Source organism: Malus sylvestris, chromosome 1 (genome assembly GCF_916048215.2).
Source record: "Malus sylvestris chromosome 1, drMalSylv7.2, whole genome shotgun sequence".
Taxonomy (NCBI): domain Eukaryota; kingdom Viridiplantae; phylum Streptophyta; class Magnoliopsida; order Rosales; family Rosaceae; genus Malus; species Malus sylvestris.
Window position 1 is genome coordinate 15,483,762 of NC_062260.1, and position 14,661 is coordinate 15,498,422.

Genomic DNA, 14,661 nt, shown 5'->3' on the forward strand with positions numbered 1-14,661 from the left:
TATCACCGAGGTCTTTTGTGATAAAGTTTTAAATCTAATAATAAGTGATCAGGTAAGAACAATATTGGTGAAGTTGGTAGTAGATCATGTCCAGCCTAAAAAGTTTATCACCATTTAGTTGTAATTATAATTTTTTTTTCATACAAGCAAAGATGTGTAAACTATTGCAATCTACAAGTTGGGAAGTTCAAACTTGTGTGCAAGAGGGAAAATATACTACCTTGTTCAACAAAACCAACCCAAATGTGTATATCCTGGGTTGAATATAAAATACTAGTTTGTGTGGTACTAAGTTACGTATGGAACATATAAACACGTGTAAGTAGCTCTAAATTGGAACATATAAACACCTGTAAGTAGCTCTAATCCCTTTGTCACCATTGACCATGAAAATTAATTGTGCTTTGCATAGTTTTGTGTCAAAAAATGTATGTCATTCATTGAATCGATTGGAGCTACTTACATATGAGTCAATTTTGATGGTCAATAGTAACCAATTGACAAACTAATTTATGAGTCAGTTATGATATAAACGATGATCATGATATCACTTGTTACAATTAGGATCCAATCCAATTTCAATTAAAATTAATTGGATTGTATGATTGATATTGAGTAGTGTTATCCACAAGCTTTTTTTAATTTATAGCTAACAGATCGAATGAATTGAATAAGATCAATGATAAAAAAATTAATAAGGATATGTGACAGGTAAAAATATGTGTGTGAATAGTATTATCTTTAATATTTTTAAATCAAATTTACAAATTAAATGATATGTCAGCAATAGAAAATAACCAACACTTCTAATCAACAACAAGCACATTATTTCGTTGGCAAAATTTAGTTTAAAAATTTGTTTTCTCTAGCATTACCTTTTATCAAAATAGCAAATTACACATTGAATTAAATACATTGATTTCCTAAATTAAAAAACTAAATTGATTTCTTAAATTGAAATTACATCAATCATCCAAATTGATGAAACTAAATTGAAGCTTTGATTGAACTGATTAATCCAGAATGATTATAATTAGATGTAAAAGAATTGCTAATGAAAAATGCTAATTGTCATGGTTGCCAACTTTACCTACCCACTAAAAATCTTGCAATAACATCAACTGTTCAGCACCCAAATTAACTGGCCTCCACTTTTCCATTTATATTATTTTATTTTAAATTAAATTAAAAAATCAATTTATTTATTTATCTCTATCTTTTTTTTGTCGGTAAAACTCACGAGCTCCACTCCCTAGACACCGTGTGGAATTTTTCTTAATCAAAACCCGCTTTGACATTTGATAAGTCAACCCCGAAACCGAAAACCACTTTTCCTTTCATTTTTCAATTTACATTTTTCCCAATTTATTTAAAATATTATTTCCAAGGGCAACATAAATGCATAGAGATGCCTTCTCTCTGTCTCTCTCCTCCCGCTTTCTCTCACTAGGAAAACCACTTGTTTTTGCCACTTTAGACTTTTGTGTATCAAAATCATTCTCTCTCTCTATAAATACATTGTTTATATAATTCCTCTCTCTCATTACATCCTATCGTCTCTCTCTCTCTTACCAATAAAAAGTCAGCGCCTTCTTTTGTCTCTCTACTTCTTTTCTCTGTCCTCAAACAGTGATAGCTAGCAGACACAAGGTACAGATTCAGAAACCTTGTCTCTCTCTCTTCTAATGGAGGACGATTGGGATCTTCAAGCGGTGGTCCGAGGCTGCTCCACCGCCACCGCCACTACCACCACATCATCAACCAGAACTCCCTCCACCGCTGCCACCGCAAGTTTCAACATCTCCGGCTTCCATTCAAACCCAGCAGCTGCTTCCTTCTCTTCATTTGGTCCAACTTCCCCACAACAGCAACTCCTCTTCTCTCTCCCACTTCCAGATCCCATCATTAAACCCAGAAATGCCATTGAAGAATTGCATGAGCTTTACAAGCCTTTCTTCCCCAAATCTCAGCCTTCCCTCTCCTCCCCACAAATCACACCACCCACTCTCTCTCCTTTGACTTCTCTCTCTCCTCTGACCACACCCAAAGATCCAAGGCATCCCATACACCAACAACAACAAACCCAGCACTCCAAGCCATCATCTTCCACCACCACCACAACCACCACCGCACGATCCAAAAAAAGGTACGATTTTCCACTCAGTTTTTGTCTCAAAACTTCAAAAAGATCGAATTTTGAAAGATACCCATCTCGTAATTTGCGCTATTTAATAATTTCATTTATTCACGATTTTTCGTACCATTTCAGAAAGAACCAGCTTAAAAAAGTGTGCCAAGTTCCGGTGGAGGCCCTCTCTTCAGACATATGGGCATGGCGGAAGTACGGCCAAAAACCCATCAAGGGTTCCCCATATCCGAGGTTGGTTTTCCATTTCTTTCATATAATTTTTCTCAAAACATTAAGTTAAATGAATTTTAGTTATTTTACTAAAATTTCTAATTTTCTTTTTTTTTTTGGGAACAAAAATCAGGGGATATTACAGATGCAGCAGCTCGAAGGGTTGTATGGCCCGGAAGCAAGTGGAGCGGAACAGATCCGACCCGAATATGTTCATAGTCACCTACACGGGGGAGCACAACCACCCGGCCCCAACTCACCGCAACTCGCTCGCCGGCTCCACGCGCCAGAAGCCCTTCTCGCCACAAACCGCCACGCGGGGTGACTCTGCGAAACCCGCTTCTCCGACAACCTCGGCCTCCGCGGACGAGGAGCCTGTCGTTGCACCTCAGAGTACGACCGTGGAAAGCAGCTGCAAGGAAGAGAAGGGGAGTCCTTTGATTACCGACGAGGAAGACGAGTTGTTGGGGATGTGCGACTCGGTCGTGAGTGACGATTTCTTTGTTGGGCTGGACGGTCTAGCCGGAGATTACTTTTCCGATCACTCGACGGGGAGCTTCGGCATGCCTTGGATTTCTAGTAGTGCTGCCACTGCCGCTGGTAGTATCTGATTCGCCAAGAAAAGTCAGCTCTTTTGTGAAGAAAACAAAAATACTGAAAAAAAGAAAAAAGGAAAAAAAACCAATTCTCTTTTTCCTCTAGGGGTATTTTTGACTCTATATTTGTTGGTGGTGAGTGAGAGGGAGGGAGAGAGAGAGAGAGAGAGAGAGAGAGAGAGAGAGTACAGTGGGTGTAACTATGGGTGGGAATCTTGATTAACAATATGATAGTAGGGGTGAAAAGGCTTGTAGTTTTCTAGATTAGTCAATTAATTATCTTTTTATTTGTTGATTGGTTTTTGGTTTGAACTTTGGGTAAAGTTAATGGAAGTGATTAGTTTGATGTTGGTTACTATTTTGTTTTTATACCAATTGAAATCTTATTTTATTAGATGCAAAAGGCGTGAGAACTAAGTTAATTATAGTTGTGCTATCTCTATGTACCTGCATTCGAGTTTCTCTTCACATAACCGCATAATTTAGAACTAATTAGATATTTGCTCCCCTAAAAATATGCAAATGGCTTCATAGTTCTTGGTGTGTGACATGGTTGGCTTGGTCGAAAAGCCAATTTGATACCAATATCCAAAAGCCAGTTTGGCTCCAAATTTTTTGTTTTTCATGTTGATTTGTTTGATGTTTTAACGGCTCGATTAATCCAAGCTTGCAACCGAACTTCCACAGAATTGTAGAAAGTCCAATTGGGATATAAACAAATATCGTCTTATTGGAGCTAATATTAATGAACTATCAACATCATGCACAGCCTTAGCAACGGACATAACCAAATCGTGGCTAAATGTCAATTGCAAGTTTTGTGCTTTGTGGTTCACATGAAGAGAGTACGGGTTTGGGCTTGAAGACCCAAAGTGATTAATATTTGGCTTTTTAGCTAAAATCATAAATGAGATTTACATAACTCTTCATTTTGATTTTTGAAATTTGAAATCAATAGAAGTAATCACTGAGTTTGTTCATCATCAGTCATTTTAGTCATTTCTTGAAAAATCTCCATTAATAAATATAAAATGACAAAAATACCTTCAATTTCTGTCAAATCATTTTGGCTCATTGTTTATTAAGTTGAGGTATTTTTGTCATTTGGTCTTTATTTAACATAATTTTTCAAAGAATGACCAAAATGATTGATGGTGAACAAACTCATGGACCACTTCTAATCATTTCAATCTCAAGGACCAAAGTGATGAGTTATGCAAATCTTAGGGGCAATTTTGGCTAAAAAAAACCTTAATATTCATAAGTAACATAAATTATGGTTTTGCTTCTCAATAAATTGAAGAGTGAATGTTACTAGACAAAATCGTTTTTAGTTTTCAAATTTTAGTTTTGAGTCTTTAGTTTTCACTTTTTAAAAAAAATGAAAACTTAAAATCTTGTTTGGTACCTACTTTCATTTTTTCAGTTTTTAAAAAGGAGAAATTAGGTTCTCATCCTTCCTTTTACTACTCCATTGATTAAAATCCTATTCCTTTTCAATTTTTGATCAAGGTCCTTGGGTATTAATAACATCATTAATTATTTCAATAATAAAATATTTTTTGTTTCTAAATATATTCATTTAATGTTAAAAATATTACAATTAGTATATTTATATTTATGACTAAATTTTTTTATCATATATATTTAGTTTTAGTTTGTATCCATTTTTAATTTGCAACCCTTTTTTAATTTGTGCCAATTTTCTTTTCAGTTTGAATTTGTACCCATATATTAATTTCTTTTTGTGCCCATATTTTTTAAAGTTTTATTTGTAATTGTACCTTTTAAAAAAAAAATTATTTGTACCCATTTTTTATTTTTTCAAATGTACCCATGCTAATTATATGTACCTATTCATGTAATTTTTTCAAATTTTTAATCTTAAAATGTACTCATTCTTAAATATACCAATTTGTTATTATGTAAAATGTGATAGCCTGTCCCGAATTATTTTTTTAGCGGTGGTGTGAAAAGTCTAAAATGCCTTTGAGCGTTTGGTTGTGTTGTGAATTAACCTAAGGTTTTGGACCAATTAAGTTCATTTCCTAAATGATTGGACCCAACTAGATTTTTTTTTTTAAAGTTATTTGTCTTTGGTTGGGGACCAATCTGGACCACACACACACCAACCCTTTCCCGTTAACTCTCTCTCTCTCTCTCTCTTCTCTCTCGGTTTTCTTCCATTTTCCGTACACTCGTACAGACAACACCCAAACCAGACCCTATCTTCACTATTCGACGTCGAAGAGGGTGTTTTTGTGTTCCTCGTGAGTCTAGATGGTCATCCATGCCCTTAGTTTGAAGTGAAGACCTTGTTTTCCCGAGAACCAGAAATCTCAGTTTTAATGCACTGTTCATGTGAAGTTTTTAGGAGATTTTAAGCTGCTAGTGAGCCTTAGGACGTCTCCATGAAGCTTGGAGAAGAAAAACGAAGTGTTTTGGACGTCAGGAATCCTAGGTTTAGCGAGTTGCATGTTTGGCCGAAATATTGAAGGTTTTTCAGGCGACTTTCTGTTGGTTTTAGGTCTCCAAAGTGGTATGAATATGTTCTTCTCATCCTAAGCTTCAATTTGGTATAAATTTTGTGAATTTTGGTTGAGAATCGAAGGAGATATGAAGATTTTAAAATTTTTCCAGAAACCAGCGAGTGCAGCAGCGACCGGCGTCGGACTCCAGCGAACCAAGGAAGGAGAAGGGAATATTCCGTCACGTTTGACGGAATATTCTAACGGCGTCAGGTAACGTCGTTAATTTATGTTAAGGTTTTAACGGAATATTCCTAATTGCAGTTAAGTTTTAGTTAGGGTTTAGTCGCACGTGGGGGCGCTTCTGGCTGTGCCTTGGCCGGGGCGTGGGAGGTCAGAATTTTTTTCTAAAAATATGGAGATGTTCCTGAGGTTGAGTAGATCATGGTGGTATATTCAAATACCCCATTTGAGCATTGTATGAGAAGTTATTTCCTAGTTTTGTGTATGTGCTTAAAATAACGTTTATTCAGTTATTTCGCATATAAGTGAGACCTATGCTGAGGACAAGCGCCATCAATCGAGGCTCGAGGGCTACAACCTTTGGACATATCAGTGAGTGGGCTTTTGGTTTTCCGTATATACCTATATACTTGAGTTTTTCTCAGAAAATGAAATTGAAGGACTATACGTTTTGAAATTCCATGCAAAGTATCTGCCTATTTTATTTATGCATTAGTAGTTGCATATATTTATGATTGGTGTTGCGGACGCACAGGTAAGTGCCAGGTAAGTTCATAAATTAACGGTTGAAGTTACTTCAGTTATGTGAGATATGATGTGATGTATTGAGAGCTCATAAACCTGCACCCTAGTGCTAGTGCTCCTGCCCAGAGTTAGGGTACAATCATTCACGTGATGTTTACCTCCCGCACCATATGCTCACCTTGGATCCAAGTTAGGTGCACAGGCTTGTCGTACATACCACTTTAGGTGGTTCCAACTTGTAGGTGACCCGCGATTATTCGCACAACCTTCACGTGATCGTAGCACTAGAGCATATTTATTTTACACCTAGTCTTGTTGTACAGGCCACTTGAGGTGGTTCCGACTCGTGTGCAGGAAATGGATTTGATTTGATATGATTGAGATTGATTATGAGCTATATATTCAGCTTTGCAGTTTAAGTCAGAGGGATTTGGCTGATGCAATATTTGACATTGATATATTTTACCTGGATTACTTATAGCATTGCATTGAGATACTTTCGCATGATATACTTCTATGGATTTTCATGTTGAGTATGATTTCTGATACAGCTTATTATCACTATTGTTTTCTGGGAAATTATACAGGTTTTACGGCGAGGGGTTATAATTTTTGAGAAATGAAATGATTTGAAAAGCTTTGTTTTTGCCCATTCACACTTTCTGTTTTGCGCCCCTCCAGGTTTTAGGTAGAAGTGCTTGGTGGATCACGAGGATTTCGACGGGGGTTCTAACAGAACATCATTAATGTAGGATCCCTTTAGGTGTTGTATAATTAGTAATTGTCCTGCTTGACTACATCTAAGATATTTATGCTCTGGTTGTGTATTTCACATTTAACCTCGCATTAGCACTTTATCTTAGCTAGTATTGCTAGTAGTTTGGGTTTTATTCATTCTTATTTCCCTTATAACTTTATTGCTTCCGCATTGTGCACATGGTTACGTCACTCCCACGTGACGACCAGCACGCCCTGATTTAGGTAGGGGGTGTTATAAAATATACCCTTTTTTTTATATATAAAATCTATTTAATTTTTTTCTAATCTATTTTTAAACTTATATGGGTACATTCTTTTTTCTTTGATTTTAAAATGTATCCATGTCAAGTTTAATTGAAGAAATTTACTAATGTTATTAAGCCCAATATCTTTTTTTTTTTTTGTGATTTTGAAGAATGTACCCATGTTTTGATACAATAATTTTTTGGTTAATTTTGATGAATGTACCCATGTTTATACACACACACACACAATAGTATATTTATATTTTAATATTTTTAATCCCACAAATTATGGTTTTTTATTTAAAATCTCATTTATCTAAACAACCATAATTTTTAATTTTTAATTTATAGTAACATACATAGAAATAAATTATCACATTAATTTCAAGGACTTCGATCAAAAATTGAAAACCAACAAGGTTTCAATCAAAGAATATTCATAGCTAAGGACCGCATCTAAAGTTTTCCTTTTAAAAATGTAAAATGGAAACCAAAAAGTGAAAACTCAAGAAAGTATTTGTCGGCTTTTATCTTTTTGTAAATTGAAAATTGAGGTAGTTACCAAACAAAATTTCAATTTAAAAATAAAAGCGGAAACAAATTGAAAAAACAAAATGGTTACAAACGGCCCCCATACATAATGTTAACAACATTTGTTTTTCGTAAAAATACTAGTGGGTTTTGATTGATTATTGCTTGAAATGAATCTTGTACATGTGGAGTTCCCATAAAGTTACCCTTGCACGTAAAATTTTCTTTTTTTAACGGAAATTGTCTAATACTAATTTTGCCTAAAGTCCCCAAAACTTGCACCATTTTTTGTTCAGAAACAGCTAAAAATTTTATGTTTAACGCATCGAAAAACTTTTTGGAGGTTTATCATCTCCGATGGCAATTATATATTTGGCAAACTTCGGTGCCAGTTCAACTGAACTCATTTATGAAAAGAAGAAAAAGGATAAATTTATTAATTGACGTCCAAATAAATAAGTTCAATGTTGGATTGACGTTAGATTTTGTCGACTTAGATTTTTGTAAGGATGTGTAAGGCGAAGTCCCACGTTGGAGAAGGATCGAGCTTAACAAAGACTTGTAAGAAGTTGAGCCACTCCACATATTACTAATTAGTTTGTGGTGAAGCCTAAACCTCTTAGTAATGTTAGGGATATCATATATTTATATCATATCAATGTGCATTTGATGTGCCACCCTTCGTAGATTAGCTTACTGACATCCTTTCACCTGCCAATTGATATTCGGTAGTGAAGTGATAGGTATCCAGTTGATAGCATGCATTCCAAGAGAAAAGTGGACTGAGCTTCCAGATCAGCCTTGGTTATGCCTAAAGGTGTCAGTCTGCCCATGTGCTTTTGGAGGCCAACAAGCATATACCCTGGTTGGTCGATGTTTGCCAGGCTGTTGGCTTTCGACGCTCGGACGCAGTGGCGAAGCCAGAAATTCATGTTAGGAAAGGCACACTTTAGATCAAAATGGACATAATATATATAGAAACTAGCTCGTTCTTTTGGTCGCTTTGGTATCAAATTCAAAGGTGAGAGTGATTATGCATTTATTCTTCATTATACATGGTCAACTATATCAAGAGTTGAAAATAAAACATTATTAAAAGCACATCCTTTTATTCTTCAGTCTTGATATCAAATTCAAAGGTAACTGATCATGTATTTATTTTTTCTCATAGTGACCAAGAGAACATTTTACTAAAAACATCAAGGCATGAGAGCATTTGAAGGGTTTTTTGTGCTAATTTGAAAAAAGGAAATATTTTTCTCTTTTTGATTTCATATATAATATAATAGAGGAAAATAAGAAATTAACCAAAATAATAGTCTGCAAGCAAAGAGAAAAATTGTATATAGGTAACAAACAGAGAATATGAGCAACTAATATTAGTCTAGAACTATAGTTTCAAACTTTTAATATAAAAAATTTAAAGCTTTTTATTTTTTGGATTGAAATTAATTGGACCAACCAATTCAATTACAACTTCAAATTTATAGTGGTAATTAATGATGGTAGAGGTTGTCACGAAAAAATAATTTGAGGATAGGCCTGAGCCTACCCTAGTCTTAGGGTGGCTCCGCCACTGCTCGGACGTGTTCTTTTCTAAGCCCATTGGACCTTGGGCAGCTTGGTCTCCTATGGGCTTTGACTTTACCTTGGGCTCTTCATGGCTTCTTTCCATGCCGGCACTTTCTTGTAGGCCTAAAAGTGGCCAGCATTAACACAGTGAACATCCAATGCGACAAATTTATTAACTAACTTGATATGTGGACATTACTTTCCACGTCAAATGTTACATCAATGTAGTACGAAAATGTAATCTTCTTAACATTTTCTAATATTTTTAGCTAGTGGCATTAAAATTTGTTGTGTACTCTAAAAAATTAAACACCAAGAATATTTAAAACATAGTTGGATTGTGAGTAGACAAAAGGGCTAATTTAACGATAAGAAAGTGCAAAGGGAAAATTATGAACTCGTCCAACTGAAAAGTGGAGTTTTGCAATGGAGCAATATGTTAGCAACCTCTCATTTTGAAATGGTAAATAGTAAAGGTAATTGTTATTCACATACATCCCCTTTTTCTTTGCTCTTCCGGAACCATTACAGAAATTGGCGCTTTTTTTACGTTGTTTATCTTAGTTACTTGGGGGGGGGGGGGGGGGGGTTGTTTCCCGGAATCAAGTTGTTTGTTCAAGCTTCGGCCCTTATAGCATAGTATATAGTGTAAAACTTTGCCTGCTCCGAGCCATCTTGTTAGAAGTTGTTTTTCAAAACAACATAAATACAACTTCTTCTACGATATTTAGGACGAGCATAAGCCATTGGGTCAGTCGGTCACTGCAGCTTATGCCCGCCCACATTCTCTTAAATTTTCTATTTTTACCTTTCACACGCCTTTGTTAATTCTTATCTTGATCTTTTCCAATTCATTCCACCTGATGGCCGAAAATTAAGAGCAATGTGTAAAAGGTAAATATGAGTGTGTGAATAGCATCACCCAAAATTTAAAAGAAAATGAGAAGCTACCAGATTTGATTTGTATTGTAATCAGTGTTCAACCGTTCAACATGGACTTGGATTCACCAAAATCCACTCATATTTTATCAAAGTGTCAACGCTGCTTTTCAATAATTACCCACGTTACACAAAAAAGATGTAATTATATGCAGAAAAAGGAATCTCCCCCCTTTGCCATGTTTCTGAAGGTACACTGGTCATAGAAAAGCATAACATTTGTTCGGACATGATTGTCCGGTCCGGCTACAGTAAAAATACGTACTCATCATTATTCCCCGTGGAGTGGTACTTTCGCCCATTGAGCGTCATAACGCCACTTTAGTTTCATACGCATTCGTGTTTAGAAAAATCGGATCATACGATATACAATCACAAGATATCAACACAGGATCAATAGGGTTTACAGAAAATCAATAAATTTATTAAGAATGCAAGAAATGGAAACAACCAAAAGTGTATTTCATACAAGGACATGAAAGATGCTGCAGCAACAGAGACTCAGTTAAGCAGTTATGCTTTCTCCTGAGAACGGCTGACAATCTATAATCGATGCTCGCCTCCTTACGTCATTGCAGATACTCTATGCAGTGGAAGCAGCAATGTCATATCCTTGCACAAACCTTCTCAACTTTTCGGTTTCACCAACAGCAGAAAGCCATTCGGTGAGAATCTCCATGGTTATATAATCCGGATTACAAGCCTGTTCAACCATTTGATCCATTAACTGAAATGCTTTCTGCAACAAATTATTCTCCCTAAGACCTTTGAACATGGCATTGAATGTCAAGGTATTAGGCCTCACTCCCTTATCTTTCATACTATCCATCAACGAAAGAGCGAATTCCACTTGATTATTCTTGCACAAAGAATCTATTAAGATGTTGTATACTACTGTGTTGGGAGGAGCACTCGACTTAGAACCCATGTCTCTGAAGATCTTCATGGCTTTGTTTATATCGCCCTTCAAGCAATATGCATGTATCAATGATCCAAAAGTGATAACAGTGGGAACAAGACCCTCGTTTATCATCTTGCTCAGTACTTTATCAGCAATTGTAAGTTCCCCAGCTGAGCACAAATACGAAATCAACGTGTTGTATGTGATGCTATCAGGCTTTACTCCAACTGTCTCCATTTCCTCGATCATCTCATGCACCTTCTCGAGTTTTTTTGTCTTGCAGAACCCATTAATCAAAACATTGAAGGCAACGACATCCAGGGAGAACCCGGCGTCCTTCAACTTTGATACAACAAAGCTGGCATCATCCATCCTTCCAGCTTGGCTTAAACCAGAGATCATGCAGTAATAAACTTTTGCATCTGTGGAGCATCCAGAACTTAACATTTGCTCAAACAGTTCCATTGCCATGCCAATATTGTTTACATTACAAAAGGAACTGATTAACGTTGTGTAAGTCATGACATTGCCTTTCAGACCATCCCTCTGCATTTCATTAAGGAACTCAATTGCACTGTTCAGCCTTCCATGTCTACACAGACCATCAACCAAAGTATTGAGAGTAACTACACTTGGTGGTATACCTTCCTCCTTCATTTGATCATAGAGCTCACGACCCCTCTTGATGTCCCCAACCTTGTTGAAACCGTCAATCAAACTATTGTAGGTAACAGTATTAGGTGCACAGCCCTTTTGCAATCTCATTTTTTCCATCAGACGTAATCCTTCTTCTTGCCTTCCCACTTTACAAAGTCCATCAATCAGAGTGTTGTACATGATCTCATCGGGTTCAGCTGAAATCCCATCAGTTTTCTCTCCTCCTCCACTCATCCTTTCAAACAACTCCAAGGCCTCATCCACCCTCCTAGACTTGCACAAAAAGTTAATGACAATACCGATAGTTACAACATCGGGAAGAATGTCCATTTCTTTCATCTTTACCATAAGCACATTCATCCTCTTAAAATCATTAACTCTTCCCAAACCTGTCAAAAGCGCATTGCAACAAGCAGTTTCTACAGCACCACCAGAATTAATAACGTACTGTAAAACATCCCAAGCCCGATTAGTGTTCCTGTTCCGACATAACGAAGTGATCAATTTCGTAAGTTTCAAACTATCAGGGAACACACCATGCTCACCAAATTTCTGCACCAAACCCACAATGTCCTCATCGCTGACCCTCCTCCCACGCTGCTCTCTCTTCAGCAAAGAGGAAAGCACAATATCACCAGTAACACTGTCGACCCGGAACTCTGCATTTGGATCAAACATTTTGTCGAGCACCTTCAGTGCATCATCGACCCGTCCCCATTTCAACAGCACATCAATCACCACATTGCGAAGATGGGTGTTCTTCAAAGCAGGGTCCAGACCGTTAAACACATTGACCGCCTCATCAACCATACCAGCAAAGCCGAGGGATCGAACTAGCAGAACAGCGGCGCCCATATTAACCGGGATGTTCCGCTCTTTTGCCATCTTATACATGTCGAAAAGCCTGGTTCGCGAGTTGGGTTCTCGCTTAGTGAGCTCGAGAACGGCCTGGAATGACGACGAGAGCGAGGCCGTCGCCGCCGCCGAGTCTGGTGAGGTTGCCACATTCTCGGAAACGTAGTCGAAGAACTTGAGGGCTTTGGAGGAAGTTTCGAGGCGGCGAGTGATATGGAAGAGAGAGCGAGGAGAAGGAGCGGTGGTGGTGTCCGAGAAGAGGAGGTGGCGGAGCTGGTCCAAGTTCCAGTCTTTTTCATTGGATTGGAGGAGTTGGACAACTTGGGTTACTAGCGAGACATCTTCTTGGGGTTGTTTGCTCGGTTTGGGTTTGGGTTTGGGGTTGGGATCGGAATCGGTAGAGAAGTGGTGGTTGAGGAGGAGGAGGACGAAGTAGGATCGGGTATTGGAGGATTGGGGGTTAAGGAGGTGCTTTGAGGTTGAGAGTGTTGGTTGGTTCATTTTGTTTTGGGGGAGATTTGAAAGAGGTTTTGGGTTTAAGAAGACAATGGATTGGGAAATTTGAAAATAGAGTCAATTTAAAGAGAACTTAATGAAGTCATTAATCTGGTGATATTTCTATTTACTTGTAAGTGAGAAGTTTCAGATTTGAATCTCGTGGATGATGAATTCGATGCCAAATTAGGTTGCCCATTATGTGGTTTAGCCGAACTCTCTATTTCTTAGTGTAAAATATATCGTTGTACTAATAAAGAAAAGCACTTACTGAAATATAACCTAATTTTTCCAATTTTATAACACTAATCAAAATTAATGTTAAAAAAACTTTAGTTATCTTTAGACTAAAACTCTCTCTTCCTCCCAACGTTGTGATTTTATTCACTTTGAACCTCATCGCCATTGTTAAACCATCAAGGTCTAGGCACCATCGCACTACTCTATTATCTCTACTCAAAAGCAATTAAACCAATAGATCAGTACATTGATCACTAGGGCCAAGCAAGTGTCACTTTTTTTTTTCTTACCGCAAACCCCACAGTTAACGCCCTTTGCTACACGATGAATTTTACGATTGCTACCCGAGCTGTAATAGAGTAGTCATTGAGCGATGTGCGAGTCTGGGAGAGGTATTCGAGACCTCGAGTAGTAAAATTCAATTATTGAAATGGAGATAAGGAGTTTAGAGATGAGAAACAACGGAAGTTAGAAGAGAAGAGAAGGTTTTAGTCTGAGGGCAATTTAGTCTTTGGAACATCAATTTTGGTTAGTTTTATTTTTACGAGTTGGAAAAAATAGGCCATATTTCAATACTTTGTCTCTAAGGTCATCTCTAATCGAATGAGGGTCAGAGGGCTCTCTTTGGCCCTATAGCCCTAAAAGAAATTAATATTTTAATGAACAGTGTCAGACCATTTTTCTTAGGCCATTTCCAACTGAAAGGTCCAGAGGGACAGAGGGCTGAAAATAACCCGAAAATCATCTCTAACCGAAGGTCAGGCCAAAGGGCTCATGGGCCCCACTGGACAAAAAGGGCCAAATGGCCAACCGGCTGGCCATTTTCAACCAGCCAGCCAGCCCGCCCACTTGCTAGCCCAATTTCAATATTGTTTTGTTCTTTTCCATTCCAACCCTTTTTTTTTTGTTCTTTTCCATTTGCCTAGCCCACTTTAGAGTTTAGGGCTTAGATTTTATTTTTGGGTCCCAGCCTACTTTTTGTTTTTATGCCCAGCAACCTTTTATTTTTTGGACTTTTTTTTTAATTTCTAATTTTTTCCTATACCATTTCTCACATATTTTTCACAATTCCATACTATCTTACCTTATTTTATTTCAATTCTTCACAGTTCATACTTTACCTTTTGGCCCTCGGTTGGAGACGGTTTTTTGTGACAAGGCTAAAACGAGCCATATAGCCATTTGGCCCTCGGTTGGAGATGGTAAAAATTATGGCCCTGCACTGTTCATTAAAATATTAATTTCTTGGAGGGCCAGAGAGCTAAAACGAGCCATT

At 37.3% G+C, this 14,661-nt stretch overlaps 2 protein-coding genes across 2 annotated transcripts; one reads left to right on the plus strand and one right to left on the minus strand.

Moving 5' to 3' along the window:
• The first annotated feature begins 1,530 nt into the window (after positions 1-1,530).
• On the plus strand, positions 1,531-3,310 carry LOC126626982 (WRKY transcription factor 22-like). The gene is made up of 3 exons (XM_050296397.1): positions 1,531-2,146; positions 2,270-2,380; positions 2,493-3,310. Exons 1-3 carry the CDS (start codon positions 1,686-1,688, stop codon positions 2,968-2,970), a joined length of 1,050 nt encoding a protein of 349 aa, XP_050152354.1. The 5' UTR covers positions 1,531-1,685; the 3' UTR covers positions 2,971-3,310.
• A 7,329-nt stretch (positions 3,311-10,639) lies between these two features.
• Positions 10,640-13,200, minus strand: LOC126626933 (pentatricopeptide repeat-containing protein At3g61520, mitochondrial-like). Its single transcript, XM_050296337.1, has one exon. It carries the CDS (start codon positions 13,149-13,151, stop codon positions 10,821-10,823), a length of 2,331 nt encoding a protein of 776 aa, XP_050152294.1. The 5' UTR covers positions 13,152-13,200; the 3' UTR covers positions 10,640-10,820.
• Between the last annotated feature and the right edge of the window lie 1,461 nt (positions 13,201-14,661).

Coding starts and splice junctions, on each gene's coding strand:
- LOC126626982 (XM_050296397.1), top strand. CDS start 1,686: ATGGAGGACGATTGGGATCTTCAAGCGGTGGTCCGAGGCTGCTCCACC. Junction 2,147..2,269: donor ACCGCACGATCCAAAAAAAG/GTACGATTTTCC, acceptor GTACCATTTCAG/AAAGAACCAGCTTAAAAAAG. Junction 2,381..2,492: donor AAGGGTTCCCCATATCCGAG/GTTGGTTTTCCA, acceptor AACAAAAATCAG/GGGATATTACAGATGCAGCA.
- LOC126626933 (XM_050296337.1), bottom strand. CDS start 13,151: ATGAACCAACCAACACTCTCAACCTCAAAGCACCTCCTTAACCCCCAA.